Source organism: Empidonax traillii, unplaced genomic scaffold, assembly GCF_003031625.1.
Source record: "Empidonax traillii isolate 1590-97213 ecotype Southwest subspecies unplaced genomic scaffold, ASM303162v1 scaffold426:size1138770, whole genome shotgun sequence".
Classification (NCBI taxonomy): domain Eukaryota; kingdom Metazoa; phylum Chordata; class Aves; order Passeriformes; family Tyrannidae; genus Empidonax; species Empidonax traillii.
The window spans coordinates 538,369-559,658 of NW_020955619.1; the positions used below are offsets into that span (position 1 = coordinate 538,369).

Genomic DNA, 21,290 nt, shown 5'->3' on the forward strand with positions numbered 1-21,290 from the left:
GACCCCTGGGCACCGGAGGGAGGGGAACGGGGCAGGAACAGCGTCCCGGGCAGGGAGGACCCGCGGGGAACCTGAAGGGACCGGGCAGGACGGGGGAGGGCTGAGGTGCCGGGTGGGATTGGAGAGGATTGGGGGTCCCGGGCTTAGGGGAGCCGGGGAGGAGGGGGTTCAGGGTGGGGAGGGAGCCCCGGAGGTGGGAGCGGTGCTGGAGGGGAACAGGGGGACAGGGGGACATGGGGGCTCTGTGGAGGAAGAGCCTTCCCCCAGATCCCCTCGGCCCCCAACCCAGAGGCTTCAGCCTCGGGCCTGGGGGGCTGAGGGGGTCTGGGGGAAGCTCCTTGATCCCTGCAGAGCCCACCCTGCTCCCGGGCACCCCCGTGCTCGTGCTGTCACAGTAACGCGCGGAGGATTCCACACGGACTCTGGGAACTGCCCTGATGTGCCGGGGCGCGGCAGGGAAAGGGATGGGGATTCCTGGGACAACCAACCACCCCCCACCCCGTAGCTGTGACAAGCCCCGAGCACGAGTGCTCACAGCAACCCTTCCCGGTGGCGCGGAGCGCTGGCTGAAGCCGCGTGTGTGTGTTCCCAGGTGGGAGCAGTGGGAAGGTGGGATGCTCCCGGCGGTCGTGCTGGAGGCAGGATGAACCTCGTGGCGATGGCGACGGACCCGGAGCTGCAGTGGGTGACCCTTTGGGTGCGGGTGCGCTGGGCGGCCGTGCTGGTGCTGCTGCTCAGCTCCCTGGTGATGCTGCTGCTCCCCCTCGCTGCCGTGGAGAACCAGTGCCACGCCCTGCTCAGGGGGATCGCCTTCCTGAGGAGCAAGCTGGGCCCCTCGGGAATGCCCGGGATCTCGGGACAGAGCACGGAGCTGAGCGTCACCTCCCAGGGGCTGGAGCTGCTGGTGCTCAAGGGAAAAGCCTCCCCAGGTAAGGGGGTGCTGGGGGGTGCAGGGGGACAGAGGAGCCCCTCAGTACAAGGGAGAGACAAGGAGCTGCTGGAGAGTGTCCAGGGGAGGCCACCGAGATGAGGGGTTTGGAGCATCTCTGTGAGGAGAGACTGGGGGAGCTGGGCCTGGTTAGTCTGGAGAAGAGAGGACTGAGAGGCGATCCCATCAATCCATACAAATATCTGAACACCCTAGGGGTGTCAGAGGATGGTGCCAGCCCCTGTTCAGTGGTGCCAGTGGCAGAGCAATGGCCACAAACTAAAACTCACCTCGACACGAGAACATCTTTCCCTGGAGGGTGGGAGAGCCCTGGAACAGCTGCCCAGGGATGCTGTGGAATCTCCCTCGCTGGAGACATTCCAAACCCCCCTGGACACGTCCCTGTGTCACCTGCTCCAGGGGACCCTGCCTTGGCAGGGGATTGGACTGGGTAGTCTCCAGAGGTCCCTTCCCACCCCAGCTATTCTGTGAGTTATTGTGTAAAACAACCCCAATCTGGAGATCTCATCCCCTACCTGGCGTTCTCCTGGAGCCCACGATGGGAGTGACACCAGCCCATGATGGCAAGGAGCTCTCACTGCCACCTGCAGTGAACACCAGCTGGAAATGCCCCCGAGGTGGAGCAGGCCCTCAGCAGCTCCATGACTGCATTCCAGGGCTCTGTGCCAGCGTTTCCTCCTCGCCACTCTGTCTCTCTGAGGTTTTTCCTCGTGTTTTCAGTACTAGTAAGTCCTGTGGAGGTAACCAGAACACAGAGAGGTGTTTTAATACACAGGAATCTGGGATATACAGCATTAATCCTGAAATCCTGGCTGGCATAGAACAGCCTTTCAGGCAACAACAGGCTGCAGTCGTGGCCTTTATCAGCCAGGATGTTAATTTGGAAAACACTCAAAGGAATTATGATTCCAGCACTTTTTCTTTGTTTGTATTAAAGCTCTTACTGCTGGGAAAATGTTGGATAGTTCAGTAAACAAACAGAAGTGCTGGTAGCAGCCAACACAACAACGTTAAGTGTTATAATTTCACCTAAAACAATGCCAAGAGGATGTATTTGAGACATTGTGTCCTCCCACATGAAGTAGTTTGGTGGCCAGAGTGAGTTTGGCTGGAATGGCTACACAGCTTTGGCCACCTTGAGCCAGCTGCTCACAGGTCCTGCCTCACCACACTTCCTGCCAGGAATGGCTCTGCTGCCTCGTGCTCGGCCTGGAGACGTGGCACAAACCTCTGTGACTGTAGCCTGGCAAAGGCTGGAACACAAGTTCTGTTCCGGTTCTTAGAGACCGGTTTTAACTTTTAGATCAGTGAAGAGTGATGGTCATAGAATCATGGAAGGTCTTGAGTTGGAAGGGACCCACAAGAATCATGCAGTCCAGATCTCTAGAATTTTTCAGTCCAGAGCATTTTCAGCCCAATCCACCACCCTGCTCTCTAACCATTTTTGTTGCATTCCAGAGGTGAAGTTGGAAGCCAGGGCAGCTCTGAACCAGGCCCTGGAGATGAAGCGCCAGGGGAAGCGGGAGAAGGCCCACAAGCTCTTCCTGTACGCCCTCAAAATGGACCCAGATTACGTGGACGCCCTGAACGAGTTTGGGATCTTTTCCGAAGAGGAGAAGGACATCCTCCAGGCCGACTACCTGTACTCCAAGGCACTGACCATCTCCCCCCACAACGAGAAGGCCCTGAGCAACCGGGGCCGGACGCTGCCGCTGGTGGAGGAGATCGACCAGAGGTACTTCAGCATCATCGACAGCAAGGTGAGGAAGGTGATGGCCATCCCCAAGGGCAACTCCGCCCTCCGCCGCGTCATGGAGGAATCCTACTACCACCACATCTACCACACCGTGGCCATCGAGGGCAACACGCTGACGCTCTCCGAGATCCGGCACATCATCGAGACCAGGTACGCGGTGCCGGGGAAGAGCCTGGTGGAGCAGAACGAGGTGATCGGGATGCACGCGGCCCTCAAGTACGTCAACACCACGCTGGTGTCGTGCATCGGCTCCGTCACCATCGCCGACATCCTGGAGATCCACCGGCGCGTGCTGGGCTACGCCGACCCCGTGGAGGCCGGGCGGTTCCGCACCACGCAGGTCTTCGTGGGGCACCACATCCCGCCCCACCCGCGCGACGTGGAGAAGCAGATGCGGGAGCTGGTGCAGTGGATGAACTCGGAGGACGCCATGGGGCTCCACCCCGTGGAGTTTGCTGCCCTGGCCCACTACAAGCTGGTTTACATCCACCCCTTCGTGGACGGCAACGGGCGGACCTCGCGGCTGCTGATGAACCTGATCCTGATGCAGGCGGGGTACCCGCCCATCACCATCCGCAAGGAGCAGCGCGCCGAGTACTACCACGTCCTGGAGGTGGCCAACGAGGGCGACGTGAGGCCCTTCATCCGCTTCATCGCCAAGTGCACCGAGACCACCCTGGACATGCTGCTCATCGCCACCACCGAGTACTCTGTGGGCCTGCCTGAGGCGGGGGGAACCACTGCTGGCTGCAAACAGACCATCCCCGTCAAGACTTGACGCTCAGGAGCCGGTGAACCCATGGGAGAGCAGAACTCCAAGCCACTCAGTGTTCCTGCTGGGAATAACTGGACAGGAGGTGTCACTCTTTAGCATTTCCTTTATTTAAAGTGTCTTACATTGGATTAAATTAATATAATTTATTTATATACGTTACGCCGAGATGGAACGAGACCTGTTGATGTCGACTGTGCACTAGAAGTTGCTTGTGCTACGGGAAGGAGGAGGGGGAGAGGTGGCAGAGAGGCTCAAAAAGATGAACTAGGATTTAATTTCTCCTTAAAGTTAAGCTTTGAGGAGCTGCTTCAATCACAACCCTTCACCCAGGCAGTTACTGCAATGTCTGACCTTGGCAAGGAGCTGCTTGGCAAAGTCTAAACTCAGTTTATTTTTGTGTTACCTCGTCCCTGTTGGTCAAAACCACCCCAAAACACATCCCTGGAGGAACAGCACTCTCCCAGCTGTGTCCATCAGACCCTTTCCTGTCAGTCACACAGGTACTGAGGAGGAAAGAGGCTGAACTCCACTTCAAAGCCACCTCTCCCCTCCTATTTCTGTAGCACTTCACATGTTTACTTTCAGCTGCCTTTCCTGGGGCCAGTTTTGTACAAGTGGGAAGGATTTGGTGTAGGATTACAGGTGGTGGGAGTGGAACAGGAGGAGAAAAGCTCTGACTTACTGCAGGGGGAGGGATTCCCTGGTGCTCCCAGGCCTCACCTCAGTGAACAGGAGCCCTGGGAAAGCACAACTGTCCTCAGACATTTCACTTCAGGGTCTAAAGGAGCTTGTGCCTGCAAAGCTGTGGGCAGAAAAAGTTGTTAGACATAACCAGGAGACAGCAGCTGTGCCAGTTCGGTGACAATGTGTGTACAAAATGTGCCAAAGCCTTCAGTTTCTTTAGCCTACATCAGGGAGCTTTCACAATTAATCATTAGGTTACATTATTACTGCAATAACTGGGGCAAGAATCACTCGAGGCCTCTCTCTGGTGCAGTGGCAGTTGGTGCAGTACCTGGAAACTGCTGAGCAGTTCAAAGAATCACTTTATCTTTGTTTTTTTTAAGGCAAAATCACCCCCAGAATAGCTCCCTCCCCCCACCTGCCAGGTGTGTAACAGCAGCATTGATCCCATCACCTCCAAGTTTGGAGAAATTCCATTTAAAAATCCCAGTTTAGGGTGCTGTTCAGCTTAACTCCTTTACAAAAGCTGTTTAGACTGTCCCAGGCCAGGGTCAATTTTCTTCCCTTTTAACTCTCTCTTACCTGCCAGGGACTTAGGACACATTTTGTACAAGCAAAAAGCAGGATCAGACTGGGGGTTCTCTGGTCCCTGCTGCCAGGAAAAGCAGACAATACCTGAGGAAGGGTGTTCTGTCCTTACAAAGCGTGCTTATTTTTGTAGTGCAACCTGAGAATGAATAAAATCTGCACTTTAGAGCTGTGGGAGGGGGTGGGGGGAAATGTTATTTTAGTAACAGATTAATAAACTATTTTAATATTAAAGTCTTTGTTTGGAATAGGTTGTTCTCAGAACACTTTGCTGCAGCGAAGGAAGTGGCTGTGGAGGAGGAAGGCCTGTGGTGCAGATCTTGGCTCCCTCAGCCCTGTGACATCATGACCAGACTCATCATTTCAAAGTAAAGCCAAGTGAAATCAGCACAGAAAATAGTGTTTATTTGCAGCAGTGTTTGTGTGGTACAAGTGAACTTGGTATTGGGGTCTCCCCTCACATCCACCCCTACATGTGGTGACTTCTAGAATAGGAGTTGACAAGCAGGAATATTTCTATCCAAGATCACCCCACATTCTTGGAAAGTCTGAGGTGATTATTGATTTCAGGATATTCAGAGCAGATGGAATGAGCTGCTTAGAAGGTATGAGTGACACTATCTGAGCACACCTGAGGTGAGGTACACCACCACTACCCAGCTGCCAGGGGATAAGTGCAATTCCAACACCCACATTTAAACAAAAGCAACAGTATTTATAGAAAACCTTTGAGAACTTGAGTTTAATAAACCAAGAAACGTCAGCTTGCACTTCACATTTGTACAAAACCATACAGAAACCACCTGCAAAAAGACACATGAGCTAGCTAACAAAACCAACCAAAAAATATGGTCCTCAGCAACAGCACTAACAATTTCATGGGAAACAAAAACTACCAGATCTAAAGATTAGCTCATGACACTTAAAAATAATTATCAGAATGTCTTTTAACAAATACACCATATAAAAAACAGGTCAACTGGAACAGAACATGAACTGAATACATATATATGTATATCTGGGTATCTACATATACACACATATGTATAGAAACTCTCCCAATACTAAAATAGGCCATTGTGGTGAAGTTGGAGCATCTGCCATTGGACTCTGCATGGAAGGAGATGACTGTCCCTGCGTGCGTGGGGTGGGGTGGAAAATGGGCTTGTTGCCAGAGAGAATGTCTGCAGTCACAATCTGAGCTGACCAGTGGGGCTTGCCAAGGGTCTCACATTGCATCTCATTCGTTAATGAAAGAGAAATAGTTTTGGAAAGTACTCAAAAAAAAAACTCCACGTGGCATCCAAGCTGGACAGGAAACATTGCCCCCCTCGTTACCCTCAATATGAGGAATCATAGAACGCCATTTTACCAGAACAAAAGTATAACTCTTTGCTCTTTAGAGGAAAACTACCTGGATTTGTGCCATCCTACACTGATCCTATGAATGCAGCAGTCCAGAACAGTATTTCCATGATTGTGACAGGCTTTCTCTCCTTGCCAGCATAAGGACACAACATGGCTTCCATAAAGGCATTTCACATTGTACCAGACCTGCTGATTGAAGACTTTTTGCTCACTTTTTCAGTAGCATCTTGGCAAAATCAGCATTGGACATCTTTTTAGGCTCTGCAGGGGACTCAGATGAAGTTGCTGGTGAGTTCTGGACCATCCCGTTCTCAGCCTTGGCCACGGGGTTGCTCTGACGCTGCAACGCTCGGGGCATCATGGACAGCTGTGTCCTTCCCTTGCCTCGCCTGGAGGGCAAAAATATCCCGTTTAAACACACTCTTTTAAATTGGGGAAACAACAAGGACTTTGTTCATTATGAAGAACTCTCATTTAAATGTTATTCCTGTCATTTGTTTCAGGAATAAGCAGTGCAAAGCTTTCAGTGGGTGACTTTGAAACACAGAGCCAAGTTCTGGCAGACAACAACTGCCTGACGGTCCCCAGGAGTTGAAGCTCTGTTCATCCACAGGGCACCTACAACACAGGAACACTCCAAAAGATGGAAGAGCAGCCTGAATGCTCACTCTGAGCAATGGCTGGCTCTCCAGAATGAGAGGATGTGGAGGTTATGAGGGCATCAGGTGCCAGCACTGGATCCAAGGTAGTGGCCAATGCCTGATACTCTCATCACTACAGACCTGTTTCTATTGATAAAGAAGAAAAATCTTTTCCTCGACACCTTCCACTAGACCAGGCTGCTCCAAGTCCTGTCCTTGAACACTTCCAGGGATGGAACAGCCACAGCTGCCCTCAGCAACCTGTGCCAGGGCCTCACCACCCTCACAGCCAAGAATTCTTTCTTATTATCCCATCTAACCCTGCCCCTCTGGCAGTGTGAGACCATTCCCCCTCGTCCTGTCAGTAGCTGCCTACATAAAAAGTCCCTCTCCCTCCTCTTTCTAAGGTACCCTTAAGGTACATATTCCAGATGGGATTCCTAAGTTTTAGTGTCCAAGAAACCCAGCAATTCCTTTCCCAGCAGTGCCAGCAGCCCCCTCCTCCCTCACACTTACGCTCCATAAACCTGTCGAGGTGCTGGGAATGTGGAGGCCCTTCCAGCCTCGGGCAGCTTCCGGAGAGGGGGGTTGCTGATCATCACCTTGATCACGTGGTCCTTCACTGTCAGACCATCCATCTTCAGCACAGCCTGGGAGGCCTGGGCTTCATTTTCATATTCCACATAGGCCAGGCCCTAAATAAGGAAAAGAAATAACCTACATTAGTTTTGGTGCTTCTGTATCTCCAGTGTTTTACAAGTCATTTGGGCCAACTGAAAGGAAATCATACAGAAGGCAAAGCTAAACGTGGCTCAGAGTTCCAGTATTCTTCTAAAAAAAAAATTCTTTTCACAACCCGAATTTCTTCATTCTCATTCATTATGCCCTCATTTGTGGAAGAAAAAAATACCAGCCCACAAATCCTATTAAAATAAATATAATGGAATATAATGAGGGACACTGGCTGGGAGGCATCACCTCTCACTGCTGTCATGCTTTCAAATGACATTCAAGCCCTTAAGCTGCATTTTCAGATTATCCAGTTTCACAGGAAATACATCAGGGTTTACGTAACATTCCCTAAGCACATTTATGTGTGGTTTAGCCCCAATCCCAGCTCAAACTGAGCTCAGAGCATGGATGGCAGGACTTGGGGTACATGAGAGCACTTGTTACAAGGTGTGCACGAAACGGGAACAGCCCCTGAGATGGTGCCAAGGGCTAGAAAATCCATTTGAATACATGCACAGCATCCCCAGGATGGCACCTGTGAGCAGGGCCCAGCACAGACCCAGCCCAGGTGTCAGGTGGAATTTTGGCAGAGCAGCAGCTGGTTTAGAATCACTTATTTAACAAGGAGTCATTTATTCCAGGATGGAAATACTGAGCCCTGTGAGACAGAGATGGCTCATTTCTCACTGGCAAATCTCTGACTGCAGCAGATGTGGGGAACAAAAGCCTCCAGGAACTGAAGAAAGGGAGGATGGGAATTGGTTGCACCAGGTGAACCTGATCTACTCAGTTACTCTAAAATCTTTTGCAGACTTGCAAATACCTGTTTTTACTGTACTGAAAGTGCTGTAAACATCTCCCCCTCCACCCCATTTTTCTTGTGCCATTTAAGAAGTATTTTGAAAAAATTCCACTTTCCCTCTTTAGTTATTTATCAGCACAGACACCCTGGGCTGTATAAATCCAAGCATTTCCCTAAGTTTCAATGCAAAGCCACACTGGCAACTTGATAAAAACAACATTTTGTAGCCAAACTTCATGACAAGCTTCTCTTTGAAGGATTTCTTGAAAATAAAGAGTGCATTAAGGATGCCTACCTTGGGTTTTCCAGCTCTGTTGGTAACCAGCCGAATGTCTTTCACATTCCCATGTGCTTTACACACCTCTTCCAGCTCTTCCTTAGTGCAGGAAAACGGCAAACCAGATATAAACAGTTTGTGTTTCTCCAAGGTAGTGCTATACCTGAAAACCTGCAGAAACAAAAAGGATGTTAGTTATAAACCAGTCAGAGACTCCAAGGATTTCAGTCTTATATCCCCTAAAAGTTATCAGAGTATTTGATTATCTGTGAGATCCAAAACTACCTTAAAGCCAGGAGTGGCATCTTGGAAGATATTTCCATATAAACACAGGGATACTCCAAGGACTTACAATACAAGTAAATGCTTCTAAACATCCACATCTCCTTCACAATGAGGACAGTCACAGATAATCCTGGAATATCCTCAGTGGGAAAGGATCCACAACTACCCAAATTAGCAGATTTCTGCCAGCTTTAAATAAATTGATGCCAGTCCTTGTTTATGGCAAAGTAAGGGAAGATGCAAATCTCCCTGTTTGACCATTCCAAAGTAGCACAACACGAATTCATGGGTTGTGAGCGCTCTGGACACAACACCCTCCACCAGCTCCTCTGCAGACCCACCGTGCAACCTGAGCCAGTAAAACTTTACCTTAAAGTCTGGGTTCTTGTTCTTGTCCACACACGGGGACACAAACATGGGCCTTCCCTCCACAGCCGTGCGATCCAGGCCCAGGGCCTGCAGAGCTGCCTCCTCCTCCTTGAACTGCACGTAGCAGTAGCCCCGGAAGGTGCCCTTGTTGTTGAACACTGGTCTGATTTCTGCCACCTCCCCACAGCTCCCAAAAAGCTCCCTCAGCTTCGCCTCCGGCTCAGCCATGGTGTAGGCAAGGTTGCTGACGAACACAGTGACTTTATCCTTGCTGCTGTCGTGGAACACTTTGGGGATGTCCTTCCGACTGGTCGAGGCCTTTTCCTTGGGGTTTGCTGGCCCATCTGGCTTGGCAGGGGCACTTCTCCCAAATAGCCCGGTCTCCACTTCCATGTCTTCCTCAGGAAGCACACCATCACCCTCTCCCCTGTGCCTCTTGCTGGGTAGCTCTAAATAATGAAATTAAAAACCTTATTAGAAAAAAATTACCTCGTTTCCTTCACTGTTGAAACTACTGTGTCCTCCATTCCCACCGTGCAGCTTGGAAATGTCATTGTATTTTTGGTCACACAAAAAACACAAAATAAAAAGGTTTTAAATAACAAATAATGACAGATTATTCCACCAAGACAGCTTTAGATGAAAGCAACAGGAATATCTGTTCCTTTTGTCAGTCAGTTACAACTGACAGTTGCTGATTCATGTTCTTTTTCTTTGTCTAATGGGATTTTTTTTTTTTTTTTTAGAAAAAGAAAATCTAAAAGCTCCCAAAGCTCCCAGGGGCTGCAACCTATTAAAGTCTTCTGCTATCAACTTCCCAGAGTCTGCTGCAATAGTGAATAACCCAATTTACACACGTGGCTTGGCATCATATGATGAGTCAGAAAAATGACTTTAAAAAAAAATGAAGCAAAAATATTTTTGCAAAATAAGAAAAGCCTAGAAAATTCTAGAATTCTTAAAAACAGGTATTTCTGTTGGTCAAAAAAACATTTAGCTTTGCTTTCATTTCATTACCACAACAGAGACCTGCCAGGAGAGAGAAGCCCTGAAAGCACAGCAGCTCTGAAGACACGAGTGATGGCAATTAATCCTCATCTGCCTCTAACACAAACCAACAATACCCCCTTCACCAGAGGTCTGAGATTTTAACTTTGTTTTATTTTTACCTTCTTCCTGTCCCCATTCCCCCTCATCCTCATCATCTGCCTTGCGCTTGTCTCCAATCCTGGCTTTTTTAGCCTTTTTGGAAGCTTTCTTTTCTGCCCGAGCCTGTTTTCGTTGCTCAGCTCTCTCCTCCTCCTGCTTTGCCAGAGCAGCTTCTTTCTCAGCAGCCTACAAAGAGGTAAGGTTTATTTATTAATTTATTTTTTTTTCAGTGACTGCAGATTGCAGAGCATTTTCCGGAGCACTGGACCCAGAGGGTTTTCTCCTGAGCTACATTAACCACAGCACTAATGGGAACATCATTTAAAGCACAATCTCAGTTATTTGCTGTCCCAGTTCTCCTGGAGTGCACAGCACTCTTGAATCCACCCAAGGGTCAAAAGGGGAAAGATGAAAAGCATCAAGAGAGGTTGTTAACCATAGTTTTAAACCAAAAATCAATAGTTCTGAGGCTTTAAGACAATTCAGGCTGGGAAGTAACACGAGAAATCTGACATTCAGACAAGCATGATCTTAATTGAGGTGTATAAACTGCTTTGGTAGCTCACAAAGTTCTGACCTTTGCTCTCTGCTCATTAACTCGAGCTAATCTGTTCTCTGTTTTTTGAACAGCTGCATCCCAGTCTTCCAGTGTTCCTGAAGGATAAAGTGAAAATAATTTAAAAAGTCACATGTTAACTCTCTCATAGTTCAAAAACACAATTCTGGAAAACTAAGAGTGATTGAATTCATGGAAATTGCTCTAACCACATGAAAATTTTAACTGGAACGAGTAGCTTCAAAGAAAAAAACAGGAGCCAAGCAGAGCAGAAACCCCTCATTTAGAATATGACACTCCAAAAGGGCATGGAAAAATCCAGTAATTTCAGCAGGCTCCAAGTCAGGCCAGAAGAGAAGGAAAGAAGACAGAGCCGTGTGTGTACAGGACAGCAGTGAAAGGAAAGTGAGCACAAAAACACCGGATCAAAATTCACCGTGTCATCACACATTAACCAGGCTGGGTAAGATGAGATGAGGTGCAGGCAATTAATTACCTTCTCTGAGCCAATTAATTACCTTCAATCCTCTCCAGGGTGAGCAGCACCTCGCAGACGTGCTCGGGGTAGTCGCTGGTGCACTGCACGGCGCGGTGCAGGGCCTTCCTGCAGTGCTGGGTGTCCCCGTGGGCTCTGCAGGAGGGGAGGGCACTCAGGGGCCAAACCTCACAGCAGGGCCACAACACAGCTGATACACCCATGAAATCCTTCCCCCTCCTTCCCCAGCAGCTCCCACTTCACACTGGTGCTGCAGCGCTCCTGGAACACACGGCAGAGCCGCTCCAAGAACCTCCAAACCCAAAAGGAGCAAACCCGTGCCAAGCTAAGCTTTGCCTCACACAGATGAGGAAATTAAAAGGGAATTAACTCTCCCCCCCAGCCAAGCTCTTACCTTTCCAGGTTATAGTACTCCAGCCACATGTTTGCATATTTGGCATTTCCTTTAGTCATGATGTTGTCCCAGAGCTCCCTGGCTTTCTGCATGTTGTTACACAGGCGGGCCTGCAACAGAGCACCCAAAATACCCAATATCATTTAGGATTATTTGTTCAACACCATTAAACCCCAGCACTCAAACCAAGAGAAGACCACAGATGATGCAGACAGACCCAGGAAGATACACCTGATCCTTAGATCAATCCTACTCCTCAATAATACTTCCCTGCCCTCCTCAAATATCTGCCTTCGTTCTGGCTCCCACATACATTTCTTTGTTGTCATTACAAAAAAATACTGGACAGTTGCTTCTGAATTTTTCCTTTTGCTGTTGATGAATGTCCCTAGTAGAGCACTCCAGCTCTTCTCCCAGACTGAGAGTTTGTGTTTAGGAAGAGGGGAAATGCTTAGGAGACCGAAGCTGGATTCACCTGATCTGACAGGTAACACGATTTATCCCAATTCCTAAGAGCTTGTGGCAAAGGAAGGAAAATAAAACATCCACTTGTAGTGACTGCACCAGCACACTTACTCATTGAAGCAATCCAGACAAAATTCCAAAGTAGAAAAGGAATTTTCTACTTGGCTGGAATGTTAAAACAATCAGTTTTATCTAGTTCAGTAATTTAAATACAGAGAGAGAAACTTCACCTCAACTCTGGCCCAGTTCTGCATGATGGTGCAGGATGGATCTCCACTTTCACTGAATCCTAGGAATAAAAACAAAGACTGTTGTACTTGGCTCTTGGAAATAAAGTGTTTATTAAACAAGTTCTCCGTGGAGTTGAAATGCATATCTGGAGCTTTCTTAAGATGTTCAAGACCCTTGAAGACAAGTTAAACATTGTGTGGAGAACTGGCCTTATAAAAATTATTCTGAACAAGAGAAAAGGAGATATTGGATGATTTAACTCACTCTCTTCTACTTCTTGTTTCAAGTACTCCACAGCACGTGCAAAGGCAGAGCGCAGCTCCTCCAGCTCTTTACTTGAGTCTTTAGGGGAGAAAAAAAAAAAAAAAGAAAGAATTATCTTAAAATAATAATTCATTTTAATTTCTCATCCACTAAAACTTTTTTGTTAACACCCACAATTATTTCAGTGGGTAGTGGGGGGGGAAATAAAATTTATTACTTCTTATTATTGCTATTATTATTTTATTAGTAGTAAAATTCACTACATGCATAATAAAAAACCATCAGGTATCAAAAATACAAGGCAGGGCAGTTTTGCAACAGCACAATCTACTCTGCCAGCAAGGAGCTACTTTAAACCAATTAAATTCATGTGTTTTATAGACACTAACTGGCCAGAAAGTAACTTCTGTGAAAGATTAAAATACTATTAAAAAAAAAAAAAAAAAAGCAAACAAAAAAAACTAACAGTAATACCACTGTTTCAGAGAAGTACATAGGAAACAGTTTAAATATTTATTCCCACATTTATCGTACAGACCTTGTGTAAAATCCACCCTTCTTCTCAGGTAATCCAGATACGCCTGCCAGATCTCTACATAGTCTGTTGCCTGGATAAAACCTGCATTCAGGGCTTTTTCAAACATTTCTGAAAGAAAACAGGGGAGAAAACCCAAACACAATTAGTTCCCATTGTCAAAATTAGAAAACTGCAGTGATAACACAATATATACACATACAACACTGGTTTCTGGGAAAACAGGAAAAGACAAGAAATTTTACACAGCAAATTGGTTTAGGAAGTGGATTTAAAGCCAGTTTAACTCAGAAATGTTCATTCTAAGTTGGTCATTGCTTGCTCAGAGCTGCTCACCAAAAGCAGCCCTAGAAGCACCCGCTGTATGCGGCAGCAGCTCTGAGACTGCAGCAGGCGGAAACGAACCCTGCAAGTCCCACTTGCCACAGGTTATTCAGAGGGCAGAACCATAAAGAAGTTTTGCTGAGATGGCCTTTCTTTACCAGAAATGATGCTGTGATCCACCCTGTGCCTCTCCATGGCCAGGAGGTACCTAATCCACAGCCCAACTGTCCAGGGGCAGTTCCTGACAGCGCGGTCGTGGGCGGATAAAACCAACTCCTTCACTTTGAGCTGCCGGTCCTGGAAGAATCACACAACAAAGTTCAAGTTCCTGTCAGCCAGAGAGACCATCTGAGCCAAATCCCAGCTTATAAAGAGCCAGCATTTAAAAAAAATAATAAAAAAAAAAAGGCACTTTCATTTTGTATTTGAAAAGTTGAGCTGGGTTTTTCAAATTATATATTCCTAAAAATCCAGGGAACAAATGAGCTACACAATCAGAACTACCAGACCAGTGAGGTGTTTTCTGCCACTGAAATAAATATAATGTTTATGTTAAATTTTAAATTCCCAGCTGGAATGTTAAGAGGAGAAGAAAGGATATAAAAGAGGGAGCACACACAGCCTACTGATGCAGGTGCTGTTCCACCTGCAACCTGCTGTCTCCAGCTGGGAAGATAAAGAGATGACGGAGCAACTGGGCCTGGATGAGCCTCCTGCAGGGAGTCACCCTGATCCCTTAATCCAGCCACCTTCTGTCCTGCCTCTGGAGCTCAGGATCAGTTTCAGACTGCACTAACCCCATGGAAACATGGGCTGAACAGCTGGGTTTGCTCCAGTACAGCTGGAGCTCGATGCCCAAAACATTTAATTCTGCAGAGAGAATACACAGCTCGAGAAAAAAAAAGTGTTCAAACGCTCATGTGATTAATAAACGCACCTCTAAAAACAGGAGGAAAGCAAAGGTGAGGAGAAAAATCAGTTTCTGAAGAATTTAAAGACTAAAGGACAAGACTGAAGCAGAACTTACTGGCTGTTTGTCAGCCACTGAGATTAAAAAACAAACAAACCAGGGAAATAAAACTGCACACAGTTTCCTTATTTTTAGGTTTATTTCCTTACCAAATACTGGTTGTAGCGTGCCCAGAGATCTGGGACAAGGCAGTTCTCAGCCAAAGCTCTCTCGTAGATCAACTGAATGCGAGCTGGATCACCTGCTTTCATTTCAAAATCAATGTAAGCCTGGTATTCTGCCAGCTTTGGTGTTTCAGCACCCAGCTGGGAAACAAACAGGGAGACAAAACATTAAATTCCTAAATAAAACACAATTCAAACAGTTCAGCTGCTCCCCAGAGCAGGTCTTGTGTAAAATTTCAAATGAGAAATTTGCCTCTAAACATCAGCAGCTTTTGATTTTCATACACCTCTGAACACCACCCTGCTCTAAAACCACTCAGATCCCTACCTGTTATTCCTCAGTGCTGGAAAAAACAGCTGGAACACTCATGTGCACCTGAGGGTGGCCTGACACACTCAACAGATTCAATAATTTCCAGTATTCCCAGTTGTGAGGCTTCTTGTGCCTCCCATTGCTCACAGCTCAACAAGTCCCCCAGCAACCCTCAGCTGCTCTGTCTCTGGGACTAGAAAACTAATAATATGTGAAAAAATAAATCACCCCAGAGCAATTCACTCTTAGTTTTAAGGAAAGGTGTAATAGCAGCATTACCAGTGCCTCTTCGTAGGGTTTGCACTTCTCCAGCTGCTGTAGAGCTTTTTTGTAATTCTTGATTGTGGTTTCTGGAATTGGCTCTTCTGACCACTCCTCATATTCAGCATATGAAGCCTCCATGTCTATGAGAACAGACATGAAACCCCATCAATAATGCACTTATGGGACTAAAAAAAAAATAAATATCAGATTTCAACCTATGTTTGGCTCTGACATATATTCCTATTTTTATTTCTATAATACTTATAATAAATATTTATTTCCCCTTTGGGGATCTATCACACTACTGCACACTTAAAGGGTTCAGACACCTCACCTTATACAGTGTCCTATAAACAAACTCAGGGCAAGTTATATTAAAGTTGCTCATCTGGGATTAGAAAACCAAGAGGGGCAAAATTTTCCCCATGGCTTTAAAGAAAATATAAGAACCCAAATTCTTTCTATACAGAAATGAAGTCAAAGAACTATGTTTGACTTTCTCTTGTGAGCAAAGCAGCGAGAAAAGGGACTTAGGAGTTTAAAAGAAGAAATAGAGAAAGGGGAATTCCAGCAATCCACCTGTCAAGAGATACTCCCTACCAAGGTTTTTATGCAGCAATCACAGCTGAATTCCTCATTTCTAGTGGTCCCATTTTGTGCTCATCACTTCCACTTTAAATAGCTTCAATTATGCACTGAGCAACCAGATCCACCAGGTATCAATAAATACAAATATTTCTGGTCCAAAGGGATTTGTGCCTCATTCATGAGGCAAATTCCTCATTTCTGGTGGTCTCGTTTTGTGCTCATCACCCACACTTTAAACAGTTCTGAGCAACGAGATAACACAAATGTCAATAAATAAGAATATTCCTGATCCAGAGGGATCTGTGCCTCGCTCACAAGGCAAACGGCATTGATTAAAGGGAACACAAGAATTCCAGCTGCAGCTTGTGTGGCCCTACCAAAAGAACCCTGGTGCCTGAGGGCTGGATCAGGGTATCCCAGCTCTTCCCTCCCTCCCTCCCTCCCTCCGGGCGCTCCGGCTCTTACCCAGCAGTGGGATCCCCAGCTGGCGCCGGAACAGTGTGTGGATCTTCTCGAGCTGGCTGCACAGCACCTGCTGCTGCTCCGGGGATGGAACGCTGCCAGGGGCTGGCTACCAACAAAAGGAGGGAATTCAATCAGCTCCAAGTGGATGGACACGATGGGGGATTGTTTATGAGCTGGGGGAGCCGAGATCCAAGTGATCACAGGATCCCTGAAGGACACGCATGGCCAGCTCGCGTTTCACTGCTGGGAAAGCTAAAACTTGGAGATGACTCCACTGGATGAATGGGAAAAGCATTCCTGACTGAAAGCTGACACAGGCACAGGGAAATGATCAAGGAGAACAAGGAACAGCATGCAACTGTGCTGCTTCACAAACCACCAAAGAGGTTTCAGTAAATCCCTGGGGTGTGGAGGGATGATTTGGAACTTCCAGCTTTCATTGTGTTTGGGAGTGAAAGGGCATTCTCCTGTTACCCCTTTGTTAGGGCGTTTCAGAGGACTGGGTAGGAAAGGACATTTAAGATGAAATAGTTCCCACCCCACCACGAGCAGGGACACCTTTAACTTCTATCTCTTATGTAGTAAACTATAAAAATAAAAAGAAATATTCACATTCCGGCCATCCCGTAAAAGTATCTTTTGCAGATGTCAAACTGTACTCTCCAGGGGTAAAACACCCTCATCCACAAGGCACAAACAGTGTGGAAAAACGAATGAATTAAAAGGTGAAGTAGAGAACAGTCTAGAAACTTAAACAAGATTGACTCTGTGTAGAAATAGTCACTGGCAAGAATACTGTCTGATAATGGAGCTCTTCAATTTAAAGCTGTTCTTGGCAGCTCAATTAGCAGAAGGGAACTTTGCTCCTGCATTTGAGATTTGATGATTTTATTTAAGCACAAATCCACTAATTTATCAACCAAATACACAAAATGGTTTTCCAAGAGCAAAGGGCCAGTTTTTAGAGCTGAAAAGGCCCTTTTCCTCAGAGGAGACATCCCAAGCTGCTCCACAGGAGCTGCTGCACAGCTTGTCTGGGATGAGAGCCCTGGGGAATGGCCTCACCTGTGCTGTTTCCAGGATGGCATTCTCAAATTCCCTGTACGCTTCCCACAGAGCTGTGCCCTTGGTCACGTGCAGCCCCACTGCAGTCAGTGCCCTCTCGAAGATCGACCGCACCTTCTCGATCCCTCCTTCCTGGCCGATGCCTCCAATGGAATATTGGGCGTATTCCAACCAGATTTCAGGACCTAAACAAAGTGAGGACGAACAGATGACCTGATCTTCTCAAAAATAATGAAACCCAGGCAACTCTGCTTCCCAAACACCTCATTTGCTGCAAATAAATAAACCAACACATGACATTTCTCTTTATTTTCTTTTTTTTTTTTGTTTATCCAATATAGTAAAGTTAAAATACTGAATTTATGCTGTAGGTTTAGCAGCAGCACCACAATTTCCCTTTGAAAGGAGTAATTCTTATGGTTTTACTGACCCTGCCTGTCACCTCTGCTACACAAACCACACCAGGGGTGAACCAAGACCCCTTAAGAGTAAATTCACTTTTCCTGAGCATCCCTGCAGAGCTGGGACCACAAAGCTGCCACATTCCTGAACAATTCAGATTAAAGTAGCTGCTTCTTCTCTTTCCAGACTCCTGAACTTGCCTGGCCAGCATTTCCTTAAGCAGCTGAGCCCTGAAGGTGAGGAGGAGGTGGGGGAACAGCACTGGCTGCCTGGCACCTCTCCCACCACCAAATTCCCTTCAGGGACCCCCAGGTGGGGATTGCCCAACCATAGATGTTGGATGGCACATCTGGGCCCCAGAAGTCCTTCCAAACCCCAAGTGCAATCCAGAAGATCCAGAGGACACCTCCTCAGCTCTTCACCTCCGTTCCTTCTTCCTGAAGGATCATCAACTGATTTTACTGATGTGACATTTTGGGTACAGCTCCTGTAAGGGATGTAACTCCACGTTCCCAACCCTCCACTTCCTCAGGCTTCATTCTCCCCTTACCCCAACACCCAAAGTTTGCAGTTATTCAGAGTTTTATGCCAAAAGTTTTAAGCTACAGCAGCTCCTGAGACAGAGAGACCAGACACCACGTCCTTCCCCTGCATCACACGAACATTTTAGAAATTATTTTGAAATGTCAATCCAATTTCTACATTATAACAGAAGAAAAAGACTTCTCTAGAAAAAAAAAAAAGCCAAATCTGGATGTAACACAAGATATTTTACAGTATTTATTAAGGACTTACAGATGTAATCCTTGACAGCTCGTTCAAACAGCTCATAGACCTTCTCTCGCTCAGAGCTCTCCGAAGCCATTTTTATCTCATCCTTCAGCCAGTCCAGCCAGATTTCTGAAAGGAAAAGATTTGGAACACATCACTAATATGTGTTCAGAAATAATAAGTTAGATCCCCTTGGTGTTTTACTAGAGTTTTTAGGGTTAAAATCAGGGAGAGGGCCAAGGCAAAGAGAGGAATTTTAACTTCCATGACTCCTCGTAACAAATTTAAAGTTAAAGTTGGGTGAAGACTTTTTAAAGCGGAGTTTGCTGGGATCTGGGTCACACTCCCTGCCTGAGGGTTCTTAAACCTGGCACAGACATCTTATTTCAGTACAGGTGAAGCTTCCCTTGTGGGGGCTGTAGCAGGAGCAGAGGGTGCTCAGTACCTTCAGTGAGGGGGAAGAGCTCGCTCATCTTCTGCCGAGCTCGCCGGAGCTTCACCAGCTCTCCCTCCTGACGCAGCAGCTTGATCAGATCCAAGTGACAGTTGTAGTCAAAGGCATTAATGGACAGCTTAAGAAACGATAAAAAAAACGATTCTAAAACCACTGCTGAATGGGGGACATGAAGAAATCATAAAATAAATCATAATCTCCTCGTGCATTCGTGGAGCCAAAACCACAGATTTGCAACAGATTCCACTTCTGTTTGTAAGGTGTTTCCAGGTTGCACAGGGACATTTTTTAAAAACACTTTCAGGTTTAAAAGAGCTTTAAGTTAAGCTTAGTGCTCAGCTCATGGCGTTAAGCTCCCAGGGCCACTTCAGACTCCAAACACTCGCGTCTTAAAATCATGGAATACCCCGAGTTGGACAAGACGAGCAAGGACCACGGGAATCCACGTCCTGACACTTCCCAGCACCAAAGTACAGCCACGGTCGTGGATTTTCCCCTGTTCCCGCCACACCCGCTGCCCGCCGGGCCCACCTGCTCCTCCAGCCGCTGGATCTCGGCCTCGTTCTCCTTCTCCTCATCCTCGCCGTCGCCGGAGGAGTCCGAGTCCCCCTCATCATCCGAGTCCCCGCCCGACTCGGGGTCTCCCTCCGGCAGCCGCTTCTCCTCCTCTGCCGCCGCCTCAGCTCCCGCCGCCGCCATCTTATGCAGCTCCGCTCGCCGCCCGCCGCGCTGTGCCAGCAGCCGCGGCTGCCCCCGCGCCGCCCGTCCCGCCGCCCCGCGCCGCCGCCTGCCGAGCCGGGCAGGGAGAGCGGGAACCCGCCGCCCGCCCCGCCCTGCGCTCCGCTGCGAGCTGGGACCGAGCTGCGCCGAGCGGGGCGGCGGAGCGACCCTTTGTATTCCGGTGCGTGGCTCAGGCAACGCTGTGGACACCCCGCTGTGCCGCCCTCAGGGGGGCCTCCGGGAGGGTCTGCGGCGTGCGCGGCGCGGCTCGGCTGCCATATTGAGTGTGGCGTCTCGCACGCGCGCCGGATATCCCGATAAAATGCCTGTCACGACAGAAGCGGCGCTTCCACCTTTTTTTTAAATTATTGATCCTTTCAGCGGCAGCGCGAGGCCCTCCCCGCGGGCGGCCCCCGGCGCTCTCTCGGTCTGCGCGGGGAACGCGTGGTCGCGGTGAGACGGGGAAGCCTAACGGCCTGAGGCGAGGGGGTGTGGTCGGGGCGTGGCCTCCTCGCCCGAGGTTATAAAAGGGCGCCGCGCACCGCCCGCCCCTCAGTCAAGATGGCGACGCTGAGGGCGGCGGGGGCGGCGCTGCTGCGGCCCCGGGCCGGGCCCACCCCGGCCGCGCTGGGCTACCACAAGAAGGTGAGGGGCTAGCGGGGCACGGGGAGGGACGGGAGGGGGAATCTGGGTGGCTCTCGGTGACGCTGTGCCTTCGTAGGTGGTGGATCACTACGAGAACCCGCGCAACGTCGGCTCCCTCGACCGCAACGCCAAGAACGTAGGCACCGGCCTGGTGGGCGCCCCGGCCTGCGGCGACGTCATGAAGCTACAGGTGACCTTGGGGACCCTGTGGCACCTGGCGGGGGGGTCACGTGGGGCTGCTGCGAGGCACAAACCTGCCCGTGTCCCCGCAGGGCACAGCGTGGCCTTCCCGCACAGCCGCCCTGCCCTGTGCCTGGAGCAGGGCCCGTCCCGCTCCCCCGGGGCAGGCGCTGAAGTGTTCCCAAAATGTTCTCACAGGTGGAGGTGGACGAGAACGGCAGGATCGTGGACGCCCGGTTCAAAACGTTCGGGTGCGGCTCGGCCATCGCCTCCAGCTCGCTGGCCACCGAGTGGGTCAAAGGGAAAACGGTGAGGGAGCTCTGGGAAAGCTTCCGAGCGTCACACCCGCCTGTGCTCTCTGTCCAGATCGCCCTGGCCAGGGAATCCCGGCACTGCTTTGTGCTGGAGCTTAGAAGGCAGTGACTGCCAGCCCTGACTTAGAGCAAGAGTTACCTTTTTCAGGAATCATTAGAGAATCATTAAGGCTGGAAAAAGCCCTAAGAGCATTGAGTCCAACCATTCCCTCAGCACTGCCCCGTCCACCACTGACCCATGTCCCCGGGTGTCACATTTTTTTAACACTTCCAGGGGTGGTGATTCCACCAGGGAAGTACTTTGTGTCTTATGCAACGAGCAAAACCAGGCTGAT

The 21,290-nt window shown here is 48.6% G+C and overlaps 4 protein-coding genes across 5 annotated transcripts in view; 2 read left to right on the forward strand and 2 right to left on the reverse strand.

The window, feature by feature from the left end:
- The first annotated feature begins 428 nt into the window (after positions 1–428).
- Positions 429–5,140, forward strand: FICD (FIC domain containing). Of its 2 annotated transcripts, XR_003572427.1 has the most exons (3): positions 429–929; positions 2,408–3,562; positions 5,004–5,140. XR_003572427.1 is itself a non-coding variant. In XM_027894382.1 (2 exons), the coding sequence occupies exons 1-2, from the start codon at positions 644–646 to the stop codon at positions 3,481–3,483; spliced, it is 1,362 nt and encodes a 453-aa protein (XP_027750183.1). In that variant the 5' UTR covers positions 429–643; the 3' UTR covers positions 3,484–4,986. The 2 variants fall into 2 exon arrangements, 1 of the variants encoding a protein (XP_027750183.1); XM_027894382.1 differs by lacking the exon at positions 5,004–5,140 and having other exon boundaries at positions 2,408–4,986.
- On the reverse strand, positions 5,137–19,815 carry SART3 (spliceosome associated factor 3, U4/U6 recycling protein). The gene is made up of 19 exons (XM_027894381.1): positions 19,628–19,815; positions 19,088–19,214; positions 18,667–18,771; positions 17,470–17,654; positions 16,405–16,510; positions 15,367–15,491; positions 14,760–14,915; positions 13,799–13,937; positions 13,320–13,427; positions 12,782–12,859; positions 12,517–12,575; positions 11,822–11,931; positions 11,450–11,562; positions 10,953–11,029; positions 10,396–10,561; positions 9,227–9,675; positions 8,591–8,743; positions 7,278–7,456; positions 5,137–6,509 (listed from the first exon to the last, which is right to left on the reverse strand). The coding sequence occupies exons 1-19, from the start codon at positions 19,793–19,795 to the stop codon at positions 6,329–6,331; spliced, it is 2,784 nt and encodes a 927-aa protein (XP_027750182.1). The 5' UTR covers positions 19,796–19,815; the 3' UTR covers positions 5,137–6,328.
- Positions 19,816–20,358: 543 nt separating this feature from the next.
- On the forward strand, positions 20,359–21,079 carry ISCU (iron-sulfur cluster assembly enzyme). Its single transcript, XM_027894405.1, has 3 exons — positions 20,359–20,461; positions 20,538–20,651; positions 20,840–21,079. Exons 1-3 carry the CDS (start codon positions 20,378–20,380, stop codon positions 21,062–21,064), a joined length of 423 nt encoding a protein of 140 aa, XP_027750206.1. The 5' UTR covers positions 20,359–20,377; the 3' UTR covers positions 21,065–21,079.
- Positions 21,080–21,109: 30 nt separating this feature from the next.
- The window catches only part of TMEM119 (transmembrane protein 119), a 5,878-nt gene continuing 5,697 nt past the window's right edge, over positions 21,110–21,290 (reverse strand). The window contains exon 3 of the mRNA XM_027894346.1: positions 21,110–21,126. Within this exon, the coding sequence (XP_027750147.1) occupies positions 21,110–21,126 (17 nt within the window). The remainder of the gene's footprint in view (positions 21,127–21,290) is intronic.